This window comes from Pseudonaja textilis, chromosome 2 (genome assembly GCF_049901715.1).
Source record: "Pseudonaja textilis isolate UNSWEBS1 chromosome 2, rPseTex1.2, whole genome shotgun sequence".
NCBI classification, from domain to species: Eukaryota; Metazoa; Chordata; class Lepidosauria; order Squamata; family Elapidae; genus Pseudonaja; species Pseudonaja textilis.
The window spans coordinates 232,060,604-232,085,270 of record NC_141991.1 but is presented as its reverse complement, the minus strand read 5'-3'; the positions used below and the strand labels follow the sequence as shown (position 1 = coordinate 232,085,270).

Below are 24,667 nucleotides of genomic sequence, written 5' to 3'. Positions count from 1 at the left end.
TTTTGAGGACGAATCTCTCCCTCCCTCCCTCCAACCTTCTTCCTGAGGTGGTTTCCATTTTCCATTCATTTGGCAATTTCTTTTATGAAACAATTAAAATAATTTTAAAGCCATCCCAGGTAAACTCAAGAATAAACAAATAAAGTATAACCTTTTGTCTAGCATTTCCCAATATTATTTATTTCGATAAGAAGCAGCATTTTTTACAAAAATGTTTAACTTCTCCAGAAGAATTTATTGGGAAAGATCTTTGAATTACAGAGTCCGCACTGGTCTTTAATATTCTGTGCTACAGTTGGAGGAAAAGCAAGTACATTAAATCATTTTATAAAGTTGGCATAATTATAAATCTTGTACAGGTAGTCCTCAATTTACAACAGTTCATTTAGTGACGTTCAAAATTACCACAGCGCTGAAAAAAGTGGCATTTTTCAGACTTGTGACCATTGCAGCATATCCATGGTCACGTGATTTACAGTTGGATGCTTGACAACTGACTCACATTTATGACGGTGCCCTAGAGTCATGTGATCCCCGATTGCGACCTTCTGACAAGGAAAGTCAATGGGGAAACCAGCTTCACTTAACAACCGTGTTCATAATTTAAGAACTACAGTGATTTGCTTAATGTGGTGAGAAAAGTTGAAAAATGAAGCAAAACTTACTTAACAAATTTCTCACTTAGCAACATAAATTTTCAGCTCAGTTGTGGTTGTAAGTCAAGGAGTACCTGTACTGTGTATGCAATCATTTTTTTCTGATTTTTTTCCTCTTTAAAAGTATTTACCCATCTAACAATGAATAGATAGCAGAAGTGATAACTAGATTTGGAAGTTTATTACGATTATTTCATTAGTATTAGAGATGTAACACCAGGGGTAGGATTCTCCCAGTTCGCACCTATTCGCTAGAACCGGTTAACATTCTAAGCAGTTCAGGGAACTGGTTGTTAGAAGAAGTTACTGGCCTAATCCTGTAAGGAAGGCAGGAAGGAAACATTCTGGTGTTGCTTACAGAAACTGCCTCCCCGTTAACCCGTATTACGTTCTTGGCAGGACTAGACTTCCTGTCACAGGAACATCTCTAGAGTTTTTTTTCCCTTCCTTTGCTGGTACCTTGCTTGGGTGGAGTGACCATTCAAAGTTACAATGGCACTGAAAAAAGTGACTTATGACCGTTTTTCACACTTAAGACTGTTGCAGCATCCCCACAGTTATGAGAGGCCAGGCGAGGAGATGTGTGCCTTGATGTGATTGATATTGAGTTGGCCATGTCCAGCCAATAACATGACCACCAAGCCACGCCCACCCAGTCACATGACACCAAGCCATGCCACCAACTAAGCCATGCCCACAGAACCGGTTGTTAAAAAATTTGAATCCCACCCCTGGTTCCAAACGAATGTTTTTCCTTTTGGCTGACACAACCTAGGACTCAGTGATGGCTAACTTTTTCAGCACCAAGTGCCCAAAGTGCATGTGCACATCCCCAAAATGCAGTACATGTGCCCCCGTGCATGCACCCCACCCCATTTATGCACACCACCCTGTGCATGCACCCCCCACCCCCTCCCTGCACATGCACGGCAGAGACCCGAAGACCTGCTGGCCAGTGGGAGGCGTGCATGCACATGTATGGCAGTGCTGAGCTGGGGCAACAGTTCACGTGGCCACAGAGAGAGCTCTGCGTGCCACTTCTGGCATGCATGCCATAGGTTCACCATCACAGACCTAGGTCCAACAATCTGCAGTGTAGCCTTTGGAGATCAGCTTGGCTTATCTCACCCCAGCCATCCCTGAAGGTCTCATGAGCATACCCCCAAGGTCCCTGCCACTGATTTTCAGGACCAGTAGGGGAGCCAGGGACTTGCACTAGGTAAAAAGTTTCCATTTCTCTGGGCAAACCCTAGATGGCAAATGGAATAGGCAGTTAAGTGGCCCCCAGTTCTTCCAGAATGAAAAAAACAAACAAACAAACAAACAAAAACACCCTCACCTTCCCATCTCTTCAGCAGAGTGGTCGATGTCTGGAATACTCTACCTGACTCTGTGGTTTCTTCCCCAAACCCCAAAAACTTTCACCTTAGACTGTCTACTATTGACCTCACCCCTTTCCTAAGAGGTCTGTAGGGGGCGTGCATAAGCGCACCAACGTGCCTAAGGTCCCTGTCCTATTGTTTCTTTTATTTTTTATTTTTCTTATATGTATCCATGTATTCATAACTATGTTTTTACTTATACCTATTATCTTGTAAGCAATTGACAGAATAAATAAACAAATAAACAAATAAATAAATAATAAAGGAAGGGCAGCTTGACTGCTGAATCATTATTTATTTCTAGTACAAAAAAGACCTACTTCCCTCATAGTCTCTGTAATTCTGGGGAATTAGGATTTTTTGTACTAGAAATAAATTATGTTTGGGGATTTCCCTAAAGTTTTCCATATGCTGAAAAGAGTAAAAGATCAGCTCTTAAACTATATCTGAACTTGGTAGCTAATACAATTCTTTCTAGCTAGCAGAAATTTAATAAAAGTCCTATGAGTATTATGTATCTTTTTTTTTACTTAAACTAGCTTGTCCTTTTTTGCACAAGAAAAGGGAAAAGGCATATTAAAAGGGGCTCCTATAAACACCCCAAATTTGTCCTAGAATTAAAATTACTATTAGTTTAGAACAGTATTTTTCAAACTTGGCAGTTCTAAGTTGTATGTTCTCATTTTGGATGTGGAATTTGTTTTTTTTTAAAACAAATAATATCTACAAATAGATGACTTTTGAGATTTCTTATATCCAATTTGAGTTCCTTTTAAGGAAATTTGACTGAATTGCTGATATCAGTTTATGATGTTCTGTTAAGAGGAGAATCTCAATAAACCTTTTTTCTATTTCCTAGATTATTATTATTCTGTTGCTCTAATGGGGAAATATTTTATATTAAAATTTGATAACAAATATGTACGCAGAAAACATATATTATTTGAGATAAACCACTTAGGTAATTTCTGAAGTGTTACTAAAGTACAATACAAATAAGTTGAAATAATTTGGCACTATATGACAATTGGCAAACCATAGTTTGCTTTTCTGTGGTAAATTAGTATTGTAAATGATGGTTATAATTATAAAGTAAGAGATTATAAAGTACAATCTGTAATCTGATTTGAAATGATGGTTTAGCGTAGTGGTGGCTAACCTTTTTTGGCTCCCATGCCGATAATTGCATGCACCCTTGTTTGTGCTCCCTTGCGTGCTAGCACCCAGAAGGCAATGAGTGCTGGACACCCATGCCCCCTGCGCATGTGTGCACGATTCCCCGTCATGCGCCACACATGCGCACGTAATTCCCCCTTGCGCATTGTGCATCTGTGCATGCATGTGCGATTCTGCCCTCACGCACAGTGCATTTGTGCGTGTGCGCATGATCCCCTCGTGTGCAGTGCATCCCTTCACATGCGCATGCAGTCCCCTGCACCCCCCTCTGCCCCCTGTGCATGCATGCTAGATACCCAACAACCAGCTGTAGGGTGTCACCACATGCATGTGCATGCGTAGTGGGGCTCTTCTGGGTGACCTCTCGCATATCAGGGAAATGGCTCTGCGTGCCACTTCCGGCACGCATGGCATAGGTTCCCCAACACGGGTTTAGTGTAACAATTATAGCCATTGTTTCATTTCTGTAAGATACTACATAATTAAGCAATTCAGAAATCTTACACAGTATTAATATCAATTAATTTTATTTCCCAATGATTTGGAGAGAATACACTTTCTGAAAGAGGTGGAAAAAAACTGTCTGAAAAAGGACAAAGGGACCAAGGCTAAATTTTAAAGAGAAAATAAATAGTGTTTCCTGCATGTATTTGCCAGGAAAAATCAGTCCCTAAGAATATTCTTTTGTTTATTTGTGTCAATAAATACCAGTAGTACTCTAAGAACTGAAGGACATTGAAAACAAGGAGACATTATTATTAGCAAAGCCCACATAAAATGTTCCAACTGTTGGACAGAATTTCCGCAAGTTACATTAATTAAAGTGGCCTCAGTATGTTCTAATAAACTATAGAAAGTTCTATTTATTGATTTTGGAAATATGAATTTTTAATTGAATTATCTCCAAAGCAGCTTGTAAAAGCAAGTCATTAAAAAAACACTCAAAACCTCTAATACCCCATCCATTTTGCAGCTCCAGAACAATTTGCGTAGAGCTTTAAAACTTAAAAAAAAGTCTGGGAAAAAATAGCTCTCTTTTAGGATACAAGGTTCTTTATGTTGTCTTCTGACACTTATCATAAATAGACAAGTTATATTGAAGATTGCCACTGCCAATTCTCTATTACCCCAAAGTACAAGTAATTGTAACTGGTAAGTCAGCCCCATGGGGGAGTATCTGAAAACTGAAGGAGGAATCTTTATAGATGAGCCGTGGTGGCGCAGTAGTTAGAGTAGTTAGAGTGCAGTACTTCAGACTACTGCTGCTGTTTGCCAGCTGCCTGCAATTTAGCAGTTCAAATCTCACCAGGCTCAAGTTTGACTCAGTTTCCATCCTTCCGAGGTGGGTCAAATGAGCACCCAAATTCTTGGGGGCAATATGGTGACTCTGTAAATTGCTTAGAGAGGGCTGTAAAGCACTGTAAAGCAGTATATAAGTAAGTGCTATTACTATTGCTATAGATAAAGACTGAATGTGGAAAAAAGGCTACTTTAAATAATGAAAGACTCATGTAAAGCTGTGTTAAATTAAAATTTTTGCGGCAAAAGACCTATTCCTTTTTTTTATCAAATTCTTGCTGCCTCTGTTTCTCTTGGCAAAATCTTAAATAGTATGCCCTAATGCTGAAGGAAGAAGGTTAAGATATATTCTTGATACCATGTTATTATTGGCCATTGCCATGTAATTTATTTGTACCTATGTTGTGGTATGTAATGATGTGTGGCTTCTGTAAGATTGTCTTGAAATATTTGTAAAAATAATAAAGGAGGGATAAAAAAAATCTAAAACATGTCAACTAAGTAGTAAAATCAGAAGTTCTGTTCTCAGATAGAAGGACAGCAACTATGACAATATCTTGATTCCAGCTATATATAATTAAATCTAATGTTACCTAATGACTCACATACAATAATATATTCATTAAATGTTCTAAAAGACCATAGGAAGCATGTTGTATTCCTGCGAAGATGATCATCAATTAATAATCAGAGCTCTTTTTCAGATCCTGCCCTTGAAATACATACATGGTATTAGTAACAACTTATCATCTTGCGGGAAAGTGAGGCACAATATTTATTGTTCCCTCCCACTTGCCATAACTTGAAATTCAATTAAGATAATTCTGTATATTAAACTACTTAATTTTCATTCTAATATTTAATCATATTTAATAAAATACAGTATGCAGTAAATATTACAGGAGACTTTTATTATTATTTTTTATTATTATTTTTATTATTCCAACCTACGAATAAGAAATTGGGGGGAGGGGACTAGAATAATTGTGGTATATTGTATGTATATAGAATACTATCTTATGTTTTGTGTGATTGTTATAAATTCTTGGGTTTTATGAATTCAGTAGGCAGAGAACTACTAACATTTTGTGCAAAAGAATCTAACAAGAAAACCTTACATTTTATTACAGAATGTCCAGCCTTTGCAAAATGAGCCAAATTAAAGCATTCCTCTCTTTGCTTTGGAACTTGACAATACTTTGCATATTCTGCTTAACTGGTAAATTGAATCTTTTATATATTTCCTATCACTGAGTTGCAATGCTAAATAAATTTGGAGAAAATGTGATATTTAATTTTTAGAACTATTAGGATCAGGTAGCATAAAAGTTGGTGGTATATCTTTCTAGTATGATTGAGGCTAAAAACACAGGTAGTCCTTGACTCATGACCCCAGTTATGACTGAAATTCCAGTCATAAATCATTGTGGTCATAAGTTGAGGCATCGCATGAGCAGACCCAACTTTTTTGACTGTTTCTTATGATAGTTTTATGGCAGTCAAAAGTGCAAAGTCACTCTCCCAAATAGGCAGTTTTGCCATTAAGCAACTGGTTGTGAGTCAAGCACTACCTTTACAGGTAGTTTTTGTATAGGCCTTGTGTAGCAAATGTTCAAAGCTACAATAGTGCTGAACCCACCCACCCCAATAAGTTCACAACCAAGGCTTCAGCAGTGTCAGTGTCAGTCTCAGTCACATGTTCAGTCAGTCAGTGTGTGTTGTCCTATGCCTGTTGTGGTCTTCTTCTCCTATCCTCACTCGCAGAGTGGAGATATTGCTTAAACGCGGATGGTTTCTGTTGTATCTGGGAGGATGGTTCAAGAACGGAGGCAAGACTGAGACAGTAACTAAAGCTCTTTATTTGTGACTTCAGATCTGAGCAACTAAACCCAGCCACAGCAGCCCCTTTTATAGAGCTGGCTGCGGCTAGGCAGGCAATGAAGGCGATTTGAGTTTGCCGCTCTTGGCAGGGCCAATCGCGGCAGCCCGTTTACTAGCCAATCGCATCAGTCTATGGCGACCAATCACGATCGGCTTTCAGCGGGCCAATCAGATTTGCAGGCTACGAGCCTGCTAGTCCAAGAACACCCCTCCCCTCTCGGTTCCATTTAAGGGGTGGAGTAATATAGTCTCGCAGGTAAGCAGGTCTTCGCACTTGTCTGCCAGACTTACGCACTTCCACTTGACCCTGTTCAAACCCAGGTTCAGATGGGCTGCTTGCTGGATCAAACGGGAATGGTGAACCGGTGTCATGGTCAGGGCTCTCCTCTGGTGCCTCCGGGGTGATGAAGTCCTCAGCCTCGCTGTTACCATTCTGGCTCCCGGGACCCACTGAACCTGCCAGGATGCTGCTTCCTGGCGAAGCGTTTGACTGTCCAGTCTCAGTTGCAGCTGGTGAGTATTGCCAACCATGGTGCGGTGAACTCGGTGATAGCTCGGAATAGACAGGTGTTGGTTCTAATTCTGAGTTCACTGCTTCCCCTCCCCCCCAGTGTCAAAGTTAGGGTCAGGGTTGGAAGATGTGGTTAGTCTGGAGCACAGTTGGTCAATATGACGTTTCCATGGTCTGCCATCAGTGGTGAGTAGACGGTAGGAGCGGGGGCCCGTAACTTGTGTTACCTGGGCAGGAATCCAAAGGGGATCCCCAGAAAAGTTTTTTGCGAAGACAAGGTCTCCTACCTTGAAAACACGGTGCTTGCTGCTGGAACCCAGGGGCTTTTCCAGGGTGTAGGCAGGGTGCAAACGATCTAGAGGCGATCTGAGTTTCCTGGCCATCAGGAGTTCAGCTGGGCACTTGTTGGTCGTGCTGCTTGGTGTGATGTGTTGTAGGAGCAGCATTCTAGTGACTTTGTCGTGGATGTTGCCTTGATCCATTTTCTGTAGGGTTTTCTTTGTGAACTGAACCATTCGTTCAGCCCTACCATTCGCCGCAGGATGCGCTGGCGATGTGAGTGCGTGTTGGATGCCCCGTTCCGCTAAATACTGTTCAAAGGCTAAGGTAGTAAATTGGGGCCCATTGTCAGAGACCAGGACATCTGGTAACCCGTGTGTGGCGAAAAGTCTGTTCAGTTTTTTAATGACCGCCTCCGTAGTGGTTGCTTTCATTTTATTGACCTCAAGCCAATTTGAGTAGGCATGAACAGTTATTAAGAAGGTGTGGCCTCTCGTAGGTCCCGCAAAGTCAATATGAATGCGAGACCAAGGCCCCCTGGGTGTTTCCCATTCTGTTGGTGGGGCTTTAGGTGGAGCTGAGTGGTTTTCCTGGCATTTGTTACAAGAGGCAACCCAGGTTTCGATTTGTTTATCTATACCTGGCCACCAGGTGTAACTTCTTGCCAGCGCTTTCATGCGTACGATGCCTGGGGGTCCATCGTGTAGCATTTGCAAGACCCTTTTTTGTAACTTAGTTGGTACAACAACTCGGTCTCCCCACAAAACGCACCCTTTTTGTGAAAAAAGTTCCGTTTGTCTGTTTTTAAACAGCTTAAACATTTCCTTAGTGTTGTAATCTGGCCATCCCCTCTCCACCCAGCCAAGAACTCATGCCAAACAAGAGTCTCTTTTGGTTTCCAACGCGATGTCTTGTGCTGTTAGTAGAGGTGATGGCATTGTCTCTATCTGCAGTACGGGGAGTGTGGGAGTTGGGTCTTCCTGTGGCTCGGGTAGCGGTGAGCGGCTTAAGGCATCTGCGTGGGAATAGATTTCCCCGGGCGGTACTTTAATTGATAGTCGTAGGCAGCGAGAAATTCCGACCATCGCGTCATTCTGGGGGAGAGAATGTGTGGAGTAGGTTTGTCGCCCGCCAGGATCCCAAGTAGTGGCTTATGATCCGTTATAATAGAAAACGGTCTCCCATAAACATATTCATGAAAACGTTTATTGCAGAGACAATAGCAAGGGCTTCCTTATCTAATTGGCTATAGTTTCTTTCTGTTTTTGATAGAGTTCGTGAAAAAAATGCAATTGGTGCTTCTGAGCTGTTTGGTAGGACGTGGCTCAGGATGGCCCCTACCCCAAATGGTGAGGCGTCACACATGACAGTCAAAGGTAGCGTCTCGTTATACTGAATTAGTACTGCCTTTGAGGTAAGGAGGTCTTTTACTTGCTGGAAGGCGTGTTCCTCCCGCTGTCCCCAATTCCAGGATGCCCTTTTATCAAGTAGTCTATGAAGGGGCTCAGCAACAGTCGCCTTCTGGGGTAGGAAGATGTTATAAAAGTTAATAAGTCCCAGGAAGGCTTGGAGGTCGGTTTTGTTTTTAGGTCTTGGGGCGTTTTTGATAGCTGCCAATTTTTTTTCTGTGGGGTGGATTCCCTGCTTGTCAAGAAGGTAGCCAAGAAACTCCACCCTTTCTGTGCAAAGCTGGCACTTTTCCTTCTTAACCTTGAGGCCAGCATTTTTGAATCTCTGTAGGACTGTTCTGAGATGTTTTTCTAATTGGTTTTTTGTGGGTGCTGCTATTAATACGTCATCAAAATAGGGCACGACCCCTTTTATCCCTTGTAATAGTCTCTCCATCAGGCTTTGAAAGAGGCCTGGGGCTACGCTTACACCAAACTGGAGTCTGTTGCATTTGAATGCACCACGATGTGTGACTATAGTTTGGGCTTCTGCAGTCTCGGGATCAACTGGTAGCTGTTGATACGCTTGGGCCAGATCTAATTTTGCCAATATTTTGCCACCCCCAAGTGAATGCAAGAGATGTTGAACAACTGGCACTGGGCAGGCGCTCTGCTGTAGCGCGTGATTGAGGGTGGCCTTATAGTCACCGCAGATTCTTATGGACCCGTCAGGTTTTATGGGGGTGACGATTGGTGTCTCCCATTGGGCATGGTCAATAGGTTCTAACAGGCCTTGCACAATTAATTTGTCCAGTTGCTCGTCAATTTTGGATTTAAGAGCAAAGGGAACTCGGCGTGGCTTTAGACGAATGGGTGCTATGTCGGGGCGAAGATTAAATGAAATGGGGGACCCCTGGTACTTGCCTAGGCTTTCGTTGAACACTTCTCGGAAATCGTGGATGAGAGCCGCCTCCCAGTCATTGTCTTCAGTGTGATGGATGCCAGCCACTCCGATTCCTAGTGGCGCGAACCACTGAAGACCCAATAAACTTGGCCGATCTTGGTCTACGACGGTGAGTGGTAGAATTGCCTTATGTCCCTTGAACGAGACCTGCACATGGCGGGTACCTGCGACTGGAATCCGGTTGCTTTGGTAGTCTTTTAGTATGATTCTCTGACTACTGAGGTCTTGGCGTCGGATGTTGGGGACTAGCTGCTTGAGTGTTCTCCAGGATACCATGGATAGTGATGACCCAGAGTTGACTTCCATGTTGCACGGTTTGTTTTCAATTGTGACCTCTACTCGGATCTTTTTAGTGTCAAGTGATGAAGCATAGTCGATGATGATGGTTTGATGAGCCTCCTCTCGTCTGGGGACGTCGTTAAACCTTCGGGGTCTGCTGTACCAGTTCCACTGGTTACTAGGGCGGTCCCTCTGCGTGGTGTTGTTGCCATTGTTTCTCTTTGGGCTGCTCCCTCTCCGTCTGGGGCTGGAATTTCTCTTGTTTCTGCATACCTTCGCATGTGTCCCGTTTCCGCAAAAATGGCATATGGCATCTAAGAATCTGCATTCGGATCGGGGATGGTTTCCCCTGCATCTGGCACATTGATAGTTGGCTTTGTGACCCCGCTGGTCCCGTTGCTCACGTTCTGACCAGAGCCTGTGGACTACTTCTTCCTCGCTGTCTAAGGATGACTCGACGTCTTCGTGATGGGTGGTTGATGTGTACTTGTCTGAAGGTTTCCCAGCATCATTGGTGGGTTGGCGGTTGGTCCCGCTGGTTTGACGCATTCGTGCTGCTGATTTACGAGTGGCTTCGGCTGTTGTGGCGTCTGCTATGGCATCTGCAAGCGCGATGTCTCCCTTGGCCATGATGTTGCTCTGAGTGGTTGGGTCCCTGAGGCCAAGGACTATGCGATCTCTCATGGCTTCCTCGAGGTTGGTGAAGCCACACAAACCACCCAGGTTCCTCAGGTCTGCCACAAAATCCCCAACGCTCTCACCTTCATGTTGGTCCCTCTGATAGAACTCATGCCTGCAAATGAGAGTTGGCACGGCTGGGGCATAATGGTTGTGCAGGATGGGAGCAAGGGTGTCCCAATCCATGGTCTTAACTTCAGCTGGCTTGGCTAAGGCTTTAGCCATCTTAAAAATGGCTGGTCCACAATGGGTTAGAAAAACGGCTCGTTTCTTGCTGGGCGTGGCATCTTTGAGGTTGTTGGACTCCAGGAACATTTGAAATCTGTCCATGTATGAGTCCCAATCTTCGCTAGCTGGATCAAATGGTGCGGGTGGTATAGCGCTGCAGGCCATATTGCTGTCGTTGCGCTCTGTCAGCCACGTGCTCCTTCAGCTAGCTCAATTTAATAGCTTCTGTTGCCTCCGCATCCCATCCTCGTCGCCAGTGTTGTATCTGGGAGGATGGTTCAAGAACGGAGGCAAGACTCAGACAGTAACTAAAGCTCTTTATTTGTGACTTCAGATCTGAGCAACTAAACCCAGCCACAGCAGCCCCTTTTATAGGGCTGGCTGCGGCTAGGCAGCCAATGAAGGCGATTTGAGTTTGCCGCTCTTGGCAGGGCCAATCGCAGCAGCCCGTTTACTAGCCAATCGCATCAGTCTATGGCAACCAATCACGATCGGCTTTCAGCGGGCCAATCAGATTTGCAGGCTACGAGCCTGCTAGTCCAGAACAGTTTCCTGAGTTGTTTTTCTTTGCAGCCCAGCACTTCCCCAAAAGTTTCCAACTGTAGATAAACAAGCTCAACTCTGTGACCTTAGTTAGCCCCAGCTGTACCTGTAATTGACAGGACTACTTGGTTTCACACCATTGTCTTTGTCTGCTGTCTAAGTGACTTGGGGCCATGCAGTAGACCAGGGGTCCCCAAACTTTAAGAGTTGTGGGCTTCAACTCCCAGCTGGCTGGAGAATTCTGGGAATTGAAGTCCACAAGTCTTAAAGTTGACAAGTTTGGAGACCTCTGCAGTAGACCAACAGCCAGCTGGAGTGCATACCTTTGGATGTGCATTTCTCATTGTGTGTCTGCTTATTTTTGGGGGGGTAACCCCTTCCTTTGAAATAAATGTAACTGTATATAATTTCCCTTCTGTCTAATTGTCCCAGTACCCTGGTGAACTTTTCAAAAGAGAGGGAAGGGAGAAAGCCTATTTGGGTGTCATGTGATTTTCCATTTAAGGACCACTTCACTTAGCAACTGAGTTGCAGATCCCAATTGAAGTTGCTAAACAAGGGTTGCCTTAAACAGTTTAAATTTTGCAATTTTATTTAATTGAATCCCTGGTAAAGGCTAATAATATTTTTGATATTTGGAATTTATTTCTTGGAGCTAATTGGGGCAGAAGGAAGATTTTCATTGGCACAGTGAAAAATGTTTATGTGCATGTACCCTTTGTACTGTATGTCATTTATCCTCTTTAACAGAATACAGATAAATCTTGATAACCAAAGATAATTCAAAGCTGATAGACGTGGAACAATATTATTTCCTAATGAAAACAGTGGGTTTATAGTAAGAGTTACAGTATAATTTAAAAGCTAGCCGTAGTTATTTAAAACAGATCTCCCTTTAGAAATGAAAGGAGCCAGTGTAAAGTAATGAACTGAAGAGTCTCCCCTCAGTCATGGAAACTAACCGAGTAGCTTTGGGTCACTCTTTTTCTCTAGCTCAGGGCTGTCAAACCTGCAGCCCACAGGCTGGATGCATCATGTGCTGGCCACACCCACCTCCGGTTTAGAGAAGGGGGGAAAAGTCACGATACGTCATGTGATGCTGCCGTGATGACACACTTTTGACACCCCTGTTCTAGCTCAACATACCTCACAGGTTATTGTTTGAAGATAAAATGAAGAAAATTACTCAGATAAATACTTGTGCTTTTAATATTTAGAAGACCATAAAGCAATTAAATAATGCCTGATGACAGTTATTCTTTTGTTCCACTTAATTACAGCCTCGCCGCAGAAACCTGAAATCATTTCTTGCATCTATTATTACAGTGACATTCTTAATTGTAGCTGGACGTCTGGAAGAGAACTACCCAGTGGTACAAACTGCTGGGTTGTTACCACAGAAAAGTAAGTGGCAATTGGAATGGTGATTATGGGGTGGAATCAACTGATGACCATCATCTATACAGTGTAGAGATTATTCATTTGAGAGTTTGCCTTTTCTCTGTTGCTGCTGCCTCTCCTGTGAGGTCAAACAGAATTGGTATGCTCCAGGTCCCATCCATTAAACAATGTCATCTGAGGTGCATCTTCTGTCAGAGAGGCTCCTTTATGGAAAACATCTTCCCAGAGATGTGAAGATCTGAAAGCCTGTTGTCTGTTAATTTTGCCTCGGAAACCTGATTCTTTTCCCAGACTTTGGGCTGGGCTGAATGTAGACTTCTTCTAGGAGGACTTTACGAGTTTTAGCAGATGTTTGGTCCCTTGGGATGACCATCTTTCTTTTATTGCTTCTTATCCAGCCTAACACGGCAACCAGACGTTGCTTCAAGTTTTGCACAGCCTATTACTGTATATATAATAGAGGTTTGCTTCTGTTAGAAAAAAAAGGTCAGGTGACAAGGACCTTCCAGTCTTCACATGGAACTATTGGTCGAATCTTACTTACCTCTTAGGAAAGAAAATATCAGAGGAAAGAAATTCCAGGAGTAACCAGGCAAAATGCTTACTTAAGAAATAGAACTTCTTGTATGTAATGCTGCATTCAGAAAGACACTTCTCATGAGTTAAACATACCTGATAACTAAAGGATGAATCTAGAAGTCTTTAATTCCTGTTAGCTCAGTTAGCATCAGGGGTGGGATTCTACCAGTTCACACCTATTCGCTAGAACCGGTTGTTAACATTCTAAGCAGTTCGGAGAACCGGTTGTTAGAAGAAATTACTGGCCAAATCCTGTAAGGAAGGCAGGAAGGAAACAATCTGGTGTTGCTTACAGAAACTGCCTCTCCATTAACCCTTATTACATGCTTGGCAAGACTAGACTTCCTGTCTCAGGAACGTCTCTGGAGTTTTTTTCCCCTCCTTTGCTGGTACTTTGCTTGTGTGGAGTGACCATTCAAAGTTTCAATGGCACCGAAAAAAGTGACTTATGACCATTATTCACACTTACGACTGTTGCAGCATTCCCACAGTCATGAGAGGCCAGGCGAGGAGATGCATGTCTCGATGTGAGTGATATTGAGTTGGCCAAGCCCAGCCAGTCACATGACCACCCAGTCATGTCCACCCAGTCACATGACCACCAAACCACACCCACCACCTAAGCCACACCCACAGAACCGGTTAAAATTTTTGAATCCCACCCCTGGTTAGCATCCTTGCTAACCTTCCTTCCATGCTAGTCTTGCTTTACTTTCTGCCTGCTACAGTGTTGGTCACGTAATATTTGGCTTTATTTAGAACTTGTTTTAATTACCAATCGCAATTCTGTTTTGAACAAGATGACATAATCTTTAGTTATTACTTCTACTTTGACCTTAGCAGTTTTGGGGACATTATTTTTTGTGCTTATTTTTTTCCTAAATTATGTCAGGTCTAAAAAAACCCTCTATGATTGGTTCATGATAAAATTCTTGACTTTTGACTTTTTTAATTCAGATTTTTTAAAATATAACAATCTACTTTTCTTTACTTATTTCAGCAATGGGAAAAGTCAAACAAATAACGGTACAATGGAAAATGGTTCATGTATAGCAAATTACATTCTATCTGGGAGTGTTGTTAAACAAGTCAAAGTTGGAGAACTCGTTGGAGAAACATTCAACTTGCCTTCCCAACGTATGATAGACATATGTAAGTCAACTCTTGACTTAATAAAATATTTATTTATGAGAGGTCCTCAATGCTTTCTGAGCTTGTTTTCTTATAGACATTTCATTACTCAAACTAGGTAACATCATCAGTGCTAGTATTGAAAGGGCTTGCTCTTAGTTTATATTCCAGTGGCTTATTCCATCAGTATTGATAGGGGTGGTCTTGGATGTATTTTGGTTGAGCTGTTTACTGTTAGCTTGTTTGGCAGTTCCTTGATTGGGGTATTTTTGTTGGTCTGATATTAATCTTGGAGTTAATCTGTGCTCATCTGTGTGTTGATTGCTGGTGGAGAAGTATTTTGGGTTTTTAGCTCCCTTTTTGGCTTGTTGATTGTCTCTTTTGCACAGTATGTAGATATTTTATTTATGTCTATATGTCTACTGATGGTTAATTTGTCAGAATGCCAGGCTTCTAGAAATTCTCTAGCTTTTTTGGACTTGGCTTGGTCTAGAATGGTCACATTTTCCAGTTGAAATTATGGTTAAGTCAACAAGCCAAAAAGGGAACAAAAAGAGCAAAATACTTGCCCATCAGCAAACAACATCCAGATGAGCATAGGTTAACTCCAAGTTTAACATCAGACCAACAATCAACAAATAAACAATTCACCAAACAGTACTGCCAAACAAGCTAATAACCCCAAAAGAACCTCCAAGACCACTCCCAGCAATACTGACAAGGCAAGCCACTAGAATATAAATTGAGAGCAAATCCCACTCCTTACTAGTACTGATGATGTGGCCTAGTTTGGGTAATGAAGCATCTGCAAGAAAACAGTCAAGGTCAGAGAGCGCCAATGATCCCTCATTTCAACCCTGACTACAAATATTCTCCTTTATTTATCATTTATTTCTTCATTTAAAATATTTGTGTGACCCCTCTTCTTAAACAGTAAAACCAATGATTATAAAATCAGAAACCATAAGAATGAAACGCAGCATCTCAAACATCCCCTTGGGATGCCTCACAACCAGTTCCAGATATTCTCATTCTATCTCAGCATATGGAAAAAAATGTTAGGACCTGATGTCAAAAGCGAAAATGTTGGGGGAGGGGGCCTTTTAAATCATGGGGGCAGTGGTTCCATAAGGTAGCATGTCTACGGAAAATACATGCCTCCAAGGTTCACCTGGATAGTAAGATTAAAGCGAAAGTGTGCCTCCCCAATCCAATTTGAAAAGATGGATGGATTGGAAAGATTATTATTTTATATTTGAAGTTATTATGCTTCAATTAAGTTTATAATTTATTGAGTACAGATGGGATGTTCAAAATACATTAAATGTATTGTTTGCCCCCATGGAAAGATTTTATAGTTTGTTATTGTTGCAATTGTGAAATGAAGGAATTGATGCAACAGTTCCTGCAAAAGCAGTCTATGATGCAAGATCTATCTTTTTGGTATGAGCACCATTTGCCCATTCAAATGGGACAGGGTTTATATTTCAACACTCCATCTACAGTCGTGCCAATTTTTACTTGATTGCATTCTCTAGTTCGGGGTCGCCAACCTTTTGGACCTCAGGGACCACCAAACTCATAATTTTAGATCCCAGGGACCACTAACTGGTTCTGTGGGTGTGGCCTAATTTGTGGGTGTGGCTTGGTGGTCCTGTGACTGACTGGGCCTGGCTTGTATGTAAATATTATAAATATTTATATAAATATTGAATTTTTTTTATAAAAAAGAGCAACTTTTACCCAAAATCAGACAAAGCAGACAGGCAGATTGAGTTGCTCACAGAATCACAGATTCATTCAGAAATCTATCTATCTGCCATTGGCTAGCTCAGTCTGTCACATAAAATTTGTTTGCAAGCAAACTCACAAAATTAACTCACGACACTCCATGCATGTAAATACGGAATTTTTTATTTAAAAGAAAGAGCAACTTTGACCCAAAATCAGGCAAAGCAGGCAGATTGAGTTGCTCACAGAATCATTCAGTGATCTCCCTATCTGCCATCGGCTAGCTCAGTCTCTCAAATTTGCTTGCAAGCAAACCTTCAATCCTAAGGTTCAAGCAGAGCCGAAGATCTAAAGACTAGCTAGAAAGCAAAAAATCCAACCATTTCCTGCTTCCTAGCTAATCTAAATCTCCCAGCACAGCAGAACAGATGATGGTCAGAAAAAGGAAAAATGGAAATTTAGCAGGCAAGTTTACTGGGTAAGGAGTGAGTGAGCGGGCAGGGTTTCCGTGGGCCATGTGGGTGGCGCAGCCTTGTGTTTCTGCGCAGCCTGGATTAATTGCTTTGTGGGGTGCTCTGGGGGTGAGATTTCTCTGCGGCCCACCAAAATTTTCTCATAGCCCAACAGTGGGCCATGGCCCACTGGTTGGCAACCGCTGCTCTAGTTGTGTTGAGATGAAGTATAATAATTCATTCCTGGATATCTGTGACCACTTGATTTCTAAAACCCTGAGTGGGATTTAACTATAGATTTGAATGGTATTTCTCTATGGATATCTGGAATACTAGGCAGAAAACTGATAAAAATATTGCAGTCCTTAGTTGATATATCTTTGTGCAAGGTGAATTTGGTCACTTTGTATAGTTCTTAGGAATTATTGCTACAGACCTGGGTTTCCTGTCTAGTCGTTTTACCCTAAATTAGGATGTTTTCTGTTGCTGACTATAGTTAAATTGTATGTTAAACTCTGAAAGTTTACCACTCATTTCTCAATTCTAGTGAAACCTAGTCCTCCTGAAATACTGAAAGTAGAAGGGATGAAGGAAATGCTAAGAGTTGACCTGAGAAGAAACCAACATGAACCAAGTTATGATCGTTTTCTATGCCAGATTCGCTACGAAGCCACAACCAAAAATATTTCTGTAAGACAAATTTCAATTGATATACGTTTTAACAAATCAATTAAAAATAGAGGAAGAAGTTTCTTAGATGATCGCAGAAGTAAGTAGTTTCTTAGATGATGGCATTGAAAATGAGGCTCCCAAGTATTTTAATTTCATCTCCAAGTGAGAATAAAAATAGTGGTGTCCCGAACAAGCTAAATGAGGTAATATGTATGTTTGCATCATAATATCTGACACAAGTGTATCATAATGAATATGTTAGTATTTGTCTCTTTCTCCCCTCTGGATGCCTTTGAATGAAGATCAACTCCACTCAAATATTAGCTGAGGAGACATTATGTGTTTAGCATTTGTGATGTGATAATAGGCTTATGGTAGTAAGCTGGAAACTAGAATATCATAGAATGTAAAAGTAGGAACCAACCAATCGTAGAAATTATAAAGTCCACCTGTCCGTCCAGTGAGGGAATCCATTATTTGATCATTCCTATGAAATGGCCATCCAGCCTTTCTTCAAATATCTTTAGGAAATTTTTTCCTAAAATCTATTTCCTTGTAATTTAAATCTGTTTTTTTCCAAAAAAAATTTTACTATATAAAGAAAGGAACAAGTTCAATGTCCATATAAACAGTGTGTTGTCAGTTACAGTTAGTTTGAGCAATAGTCATCATCATCATCATCATCATCATCATCATCATGTTCATTAGTAGTGATCATATCATAACAGTATTTTTCAACATAATATTAATAGTTAAATGTTAATACTAAATCATATTGATAATAAACATATAATAAATCCTCATGATAAAATTAATCCTTTGCTTATACTTTTAAATATTCTAACTTCTATTTCTGTTATTTAATGAATCCCATGTTTCAAAATAATCTGTATCTTTCTTCTCTTTAATTTCAAGTGTTAATCTACCATTTCTGCACATTCTAGTATTTTCCAATGTTGTGCAAATAAAATTCTGCCCGCTGTTAATGCATGTAGTATTAAATACATAGTTCTTTTTAAATATTTTTCTGGTATGATACCCAACAGAAATATTTCTGGTTTTAAATCTATGTGTTCCTTTATCATTTTTTCTATCCAAGTATGTATTTTAGTCCGATATGTTTTTGCTTTTGGGCATGTCCACCACATGGGCCTGGAGTATGAGCCCGGAGTCTGATTACACTACAGGGGAGACATGATAGCAGTGTTTCAATATCTCAGGGGCTGCCACAAAGAAGAGGGAGTCAAGCTATTCTCCAAAGCACCTGAGGGCATGACAAGAAGCAGTGGGTGGAAACTAATCAGGGAGAGAAGCAACTTAGAACTAAGGAGAAATTTCCTGACAGTTAGTGTTATGTCCTTGGGGCTGACACCAGTTCCCCATCAGGTCCGCAATTCTTGCGGGGGCGTTCTTAGTCCCCATTGGCTGGCTCCCTTCGACAGTCGGCTATAAAAGCCGGCTGCTAGGTTGAGCCAGCTGCTGTTCGCTGGTAGGTCTGCTGTTAGCTGCAGACGCGACAGCCCCCTTTATTCCCACGAATAAAGTGCGTTATGACTGAAGCTCTGGTGTGGCCTCCCTTCTTTCCGAACTTAACATTGGCGACGAAGGTGGGATTTGGCCAGCCAGCAGCTATACAAGAGCTGAAAATCACGAATCTGAAGCGCTGAACCGTAGCCGCGACGTTGAGAGCTCGGTCAGCCATTTGGGAAGGAATCGAAGCGGAGCGTGTAGCCGCTCAAGAACACAAACTAGCTACAAGAGAGTGGGCACTGAGAGCCTCAGCCGCCCAACAACAAACTTGCCAGAATTGCGTGTAGCGAAGCTCCAGCGCGACGCTCACGACCGCTAAATCTAGGCGCGAGATTTAAATCGCTGTCAGCGCGCAGCTGCAGCATCGCCGCCTCGCCCTTGTAAGGGCGCGAAATTCAAACAGACGTCAGTTATAGCGTCTGTTCCCAGCCGCCAAGGGCTGCAGAGAGCGAGAAAACCCAGAGAGATTCCACGAGCTGAATCACCAGACCGAAATTGCACTGCGAGCGCAGCTGCTACCTGTACAACCCAGAGAGAACTCAGAAGCTGAACACTCGTTAACAGCACTACAAACTGTAGCTGCTACCCCTTCCAGGGCCTGTATTCCCAGTGAGACTTGTTTTACCTGCCGCAAGCTGAACCAGTCATGAATGCGAATCCGGCGTTCCAGCCATTCAAACCAGACGAAGATAAATGGGACTCTTATAAAAACCGGTTTAACCATTATATTGATGCTGTGGGTCTGGCTGACGCTACAGACAACAAAAAGAAGTCTTTCTTCCTAAGCTACTGCGGGGCCACCGTATTTGACACGGCAACAGCACTGTTTGCCCCAAGAGAACTCAAGAATGTCCCATGGTCTGAGCTACTGGAGACCCTCTCCAATCATTATTCGCCAAAACCGTCACAGATCGTGAGACGCTTCGCCTTTCGCATGAGAAAGCAAGTGGAGGGAGAAACCATAAACCAATATATGGCAGCCCTCAGAACCGCAGCCCTGCACTGTGAATTTAAAGGCTACCTTGATGACATGCTCCTGGACCAACTTGTCTGCGGGGTCAAGGATACAAGACTACAGAGGCGGTTGTTGGCAAGGAAGGACCTCAACCTAGCACAAGCCATCGAGGAAGCCCTGGCTGCAGAATTGGCAATACAGTCAGCGGCTGAAATACAGGGAAGCACCCCCAAAGGTAATCCAGTCACTGTACATTCTGAGGAGGCAGTGAACGAAGAAGAGCCCATCGAGCAATCTGAAGTGCACCGTCTCAAACCATTCAAGCAGCCACAGGTAGGAACTAGACCGAGAGAAGGCAACGTACCTAGGCACACCCCGCTGTGCCTCTCCTGTGGGGGTCCCCATGCCAGAGCAACGTGCAAGTTCAAAAGTGCCACCTGCAACAACTGCAGCAGAAGAGGACACATCGCTAGGGTGTGCCAGGCAGCGCACGTGGCTCCACAAAAGCCACCATCTTACGCCCCCTCGGGGCCATCCAGGCAAGTAGAAAACTGTTTTACATGCTATCAAGCTAACCATACCTTCTTAACACCCAATAAAATTAAACTCTCCATTCATTTAGAAGGTAAACCCTGCCTAATGGAGGTCGATACCGGGTCAGCGCTCTCGATTATTTCATGGAGCACGCTCAAGAAGATACGTCCCAGCCTGTCCAGGAAACAGCTGCAGAAGAGTCGCCTATCCTTACGAGACTACCAAGGAAAGAACATTCCAGTAATCGGAACAGGCAAGTTCCTAGTCAAATTCAGAACCTTTAAAGGACACCTGCCATTAGTGGTAGTTGATGGTGCCCTTTCTAGTCTTTTGGGGTTGGATTGGTTCCCCTCTCTTGGCCTTAACTTAACGGGGGTTCATGCTGTCTCGTCCTCTGACACCGACTCACTATTCTCTGATTACGCTGACGTTTTCAGCGATGAACTGGGGTGCTACAAGGGCACACCTATTTCTCTCTCAGTGGACCCCCAGGCAGTTCCCATCCGTTTGAAACCGTGGAGAGTGCCATTCGCTCTGCGTTCTAAGCTGGATGCGGAACTAGACAAATTGTTAAAACAAGGGGTAATCAAACCCACGGATTTTGCTAAGTGGGAGACACCTATTGTCACACCCCTCAAAAAAGATGGTAGTATAAGGATGTGTTCAGACTACAAGACTACAATAAACCGCTATTTACAGACTAGCACATACCCAGTGCCAGTAATCCAGCATTTACTGCACACATTCGAACCCGGAAAGATATTCGCCAAATTGGATATGTCACAGGCTTACCAACAGTTTCCTGTAGACAACCAAACGGCCGAATTGCAAACCATTGTTACCCACAGAGGGGCCTTCCGATGCAAGCGCCTCCAATTTGGTGTGAGTGTCGCCCGGGCATATTCCAGTCGTTAATGGAACGGATCCTACAGGGCCTCCCTGGCGTGGTTCCGTGCTTTGATGACATCTTGGTTTCCGCCGGGACAGAACACAGCTTTTCCTCAGAGTTAGAGGGTGTTGGACAGATTCAGACAGCATGGCCTCAAACTAAAAAAGAAAAATGCACCATAGCCACTAAGCAGGTGGACTTTCTCGGGTACCGAATAGACGCCTCTGGCATCCACCCGGTAGAATCAAAGGTTAAAGCCATTCACGAGGCACCCACACCGTCGTCCAAACCAGAACTACAAGCCTTCCTAGGCCTGCTGAACTTCTATGCATCATTTCTGCCGCACAAGGCATCAGTGGCAGAACCACTGCATAGACTCTTAGATAAAAATGTTCCATGGCACTGGGGACCCAAAGAGGAATACGCTTTCAGGGCAGTCAAGTCACTCCTCACTTCAGACGCTGTACTGATCCAATTCAACCAGAACCTACCGCTAGTTTTGGCAGCAGATGCCTCGCCCTTCAGAATTGGGGCCGTATTAAGTCATAGACTACCCAACGGGTCCGAAGCCCCCATTGCGTTCTTCTCTAGAACATTTTCAACGACAGAACGCAACTATAGCCAAATCGACAAAGAGGCCCTAGCTGCCGTAGCAGCTGTTAAAAAATTTCATGAATTTCTATTTGGGCACAACTTCGAACTGGTTACAGACCACAAACCATTGTTGGGGCTTCTCTCCGGAGAAAACCAAACACCACAAGTCTTGTCTCCCCGAATGACAAGATGGACTTTATTCCTGGCAGCATATTCATACAAGTTAGTGCACCGTCCAGGAAAAAATCTCAGCCATGCAGACGCCCTCAGCCGGTGCCCGCTACCAACGCCTGTGGAGGATCCGGCCCCAGTCCACACCATCTTTGACACCAGTGAGTTCAGAATTCCAATCACTGCGAGAGACATTGCCTTCCAATCCAGGAAGGACAAACTGATCGCCCAGGTCCTGGACTGGGTACGGAGGGGGTGGCCGGGCAGTAACCCTTCTAACGAATTTTCACCCTTTAAAGTCCGCCAACAGGAACTTTCCAGTTTACAGGGTTGTCTGCTATGGGGGACCAGAGTTGTCATTCCAGAATCACTACGCAGACCCGTCCTGAAGGCATTACACGAAGGGCACCCCGGCATTGTACGAATGAAGGCGTTGGCACGGAGCTATGTATGGTGGCCGGGCATGGACGACGAAATTGCAAAATGGGTAAGCTCCTGCCGTCCCTGTCAAGAATCCCGGCCAGCGCCCCAGTAACCCCTCCCACCAAATGGGAAAGCGCCAACGCACCATGGTCTCGTCTACATGTTGACCTGGCGGCCCATTCCATGGCAAAACATTCCTAATAGTAGTAGACTCATTTTCTAAATGGATCGATGTGGCACTCCTACTCTCAACCACCACACGAGCAATCGCCCAAGCACTGACTCGTTTGTTCGTCACACACGGTCTCCCAGACACCATTGTGTCGGATAACGGTCCTCAATTTACATCCACAGACTTCAGCCGGTATGTCGCCAACCTAGGCATCCGGCACATCCTAACGGCTCCCTTTCACCCCTCGAGCAATGGGTTGGCCGAACGAGCAGTCAGAACAACCAAAGAGGCCCTCGCCAGGTTCTCCCAAGATGACTGGCATTCCAGACTCTCTAGATTCCTTATAAGCCAACACTCGACCCCGTGCACGGTCACAAACAAGTCACCGGCAGAGCTACTGATGGGCAGACGCTTAAGGACAATACTAGACAGGCTGCACCCTCACTATTGCCCAGATACACCCATTGGGTCTAACAGTAGGGTCAGGAGTTTTGTCTTACAGGATCAAGTCTTCACCAGAAATTATGCGGGAGACCCGTTGTGGGTACCTGGCAGGATCGTGGCCATCATGGGGCCCAGGTCGTACCACGTCCAGTTAGAAGACGGGCGCATTTGGCGGAGACACCTGGATCAGTTGAGGAGCCGGCAGAACGAGCACGCCACCACCGACCCAGAGACCACAGCAACATTCCAGGCACCGCATCCGGCACCTAGCTGGGACACTCAGAGTAACCTGCCTCCACCAACCGAACCGAGGGAGCAGATGGCTGACCGTGACCATCCTACAGAATCAACATCCATCCCCAGCAGCTCCCCTACCGCACCGGGAGACCGCAGCGACTCGACAACCCGGCCGGCGACCGGCGAGCAAGGTCGGGTGGCTGGACAGCTACCAAGGGACCAAATCCCCGCTGTCCCGAACTCTGTGCCACCCGCTCCTACACCCGAACTAAGACGATCAGAGCGGCAACACAAACCGCCTTCATACCTTAAAGACTACTCATGTTCGTATCTGGGGGGAAGGGGTGTTATGTCCTTGGGGCTGACACCAGTTCCCCATCAGGTCCGCAATTCTTGCGGGGGCGTTCTTAGTCCCCATCAGCTGGCTCCCTTCGACAGTCGGCTATAAAAGCCGGCTGCTAGGTTGAGCCAGCTGCTGTTCGCTGGTAGGTCTGCTGTTAGCTGCAGACGCGACAGCCCCCTTTATTCCCACGAATAAAGTGCGTTATGACTGAAGCTCTGGTGTGGCCTCCCTTCTTTCCGAACTTAACAGTTAGAACAATTAATCAGTGGAACAACTTGCCTCCAACACTGGAAGTTTTTAAAAGGATGTTGGATAACTATTTGTGACAAGTAGTGTAGGGTTTAATGCCTAAGCACAGGGTCGGACTCCAAGGTCCCTTCCAACTCTGTTATTCTATTCTATTCTTTATACTTCCAACATTTAGCTGACATATACATACATTTAAATCTGTTTTTTTTTAATTATCCTGTTTCTTGGAATAATTCTGCTATGTCACCTACATGATATTGCTTGAGACACTTGAAAATAGCTTTCTTGTCTGCTTGTAGTTTCCTCTTCCCTAAGGAACTATACCCATTGCCTCCAACCGATTCTCATCATGGTTACTCTCCCCTGGCATGTTACACTTTGTTCGTGTCTAACTTAAAACTTGGTGCCTAAAACCAGACCCAGTATTCTAAGTGTGGTCTGATCAGTCCAGAATAGAGAGACAAATAGGAATTTCACATGTTTATGTAGCCTAAGATTGCATTTATGGTTTTTTTTAAACAAATGAATTGTGACATTGTCCCATGTTCAGCTTGTAATCTTCCAAGAACCCAGAACTCCTTTCTGAATATTACTTCCCAATACATTCCTTTCCATTCCTACATTAAAGCCTTTAATTTTCCAATCCAAATGTAAGGCTCATCCCTGCTGAAATTTATCTTGCTGTCTTTCCCCCCATATTCTGGCTAGTAAAGATGATCCAAAATCTTGATACTAGTTCTGACCTCCATTCATGCTCTGAGCTTGTTGTTATTCACCTTACCATTGTATCTCTGCAGATTTGATCAATGTATTTTCTAAACCAGGGGTGTCAAACTCAATGTGTAAATAAAGAGAGGGTTTTCTTTGTGAGAAGTCTGTTTTTTACTTCTGCGAAG

The 24,667-nt window shown here is 43.6% G+C and overlaps 1 protein-coding gene across 1 annotated transcript in view; it reads left to right on the top strand.

Annotated features, from left to right (window-relative positions):
• IL31RA (interleukin 31 receptor A) overlaps positions 1–24,667 on the top strand; it is a 48,197-nt gene that overhangs the window by 605 nt on the left and 22,925 nt on the right. Inside the window, exons 2-6 of the mRNA XM_087927283.1 lie at positions 5,644–5,732; positions 6,716–6,907; positions 12,545–12,668; positions 14,245–14,396; positions 17,106–17,248. Of these exons, the coding sequence (XP_087783409.1) occupies positions 5,645–5,732; positions 6,716–6,907; positions 12,545–12,668; positions 14,245–14,396; positions 17,106–17,248 (699 nt within the window). The 5' untranslated portion in view covers position 5,644. The remainder of the gene's footprint in view (positions 1–5,643; positions 5,733–6,715; positions 6,908–12,544; positions 12,669–14,244; positions 14,397–17,105; positions 17,249–24,667) is intronic.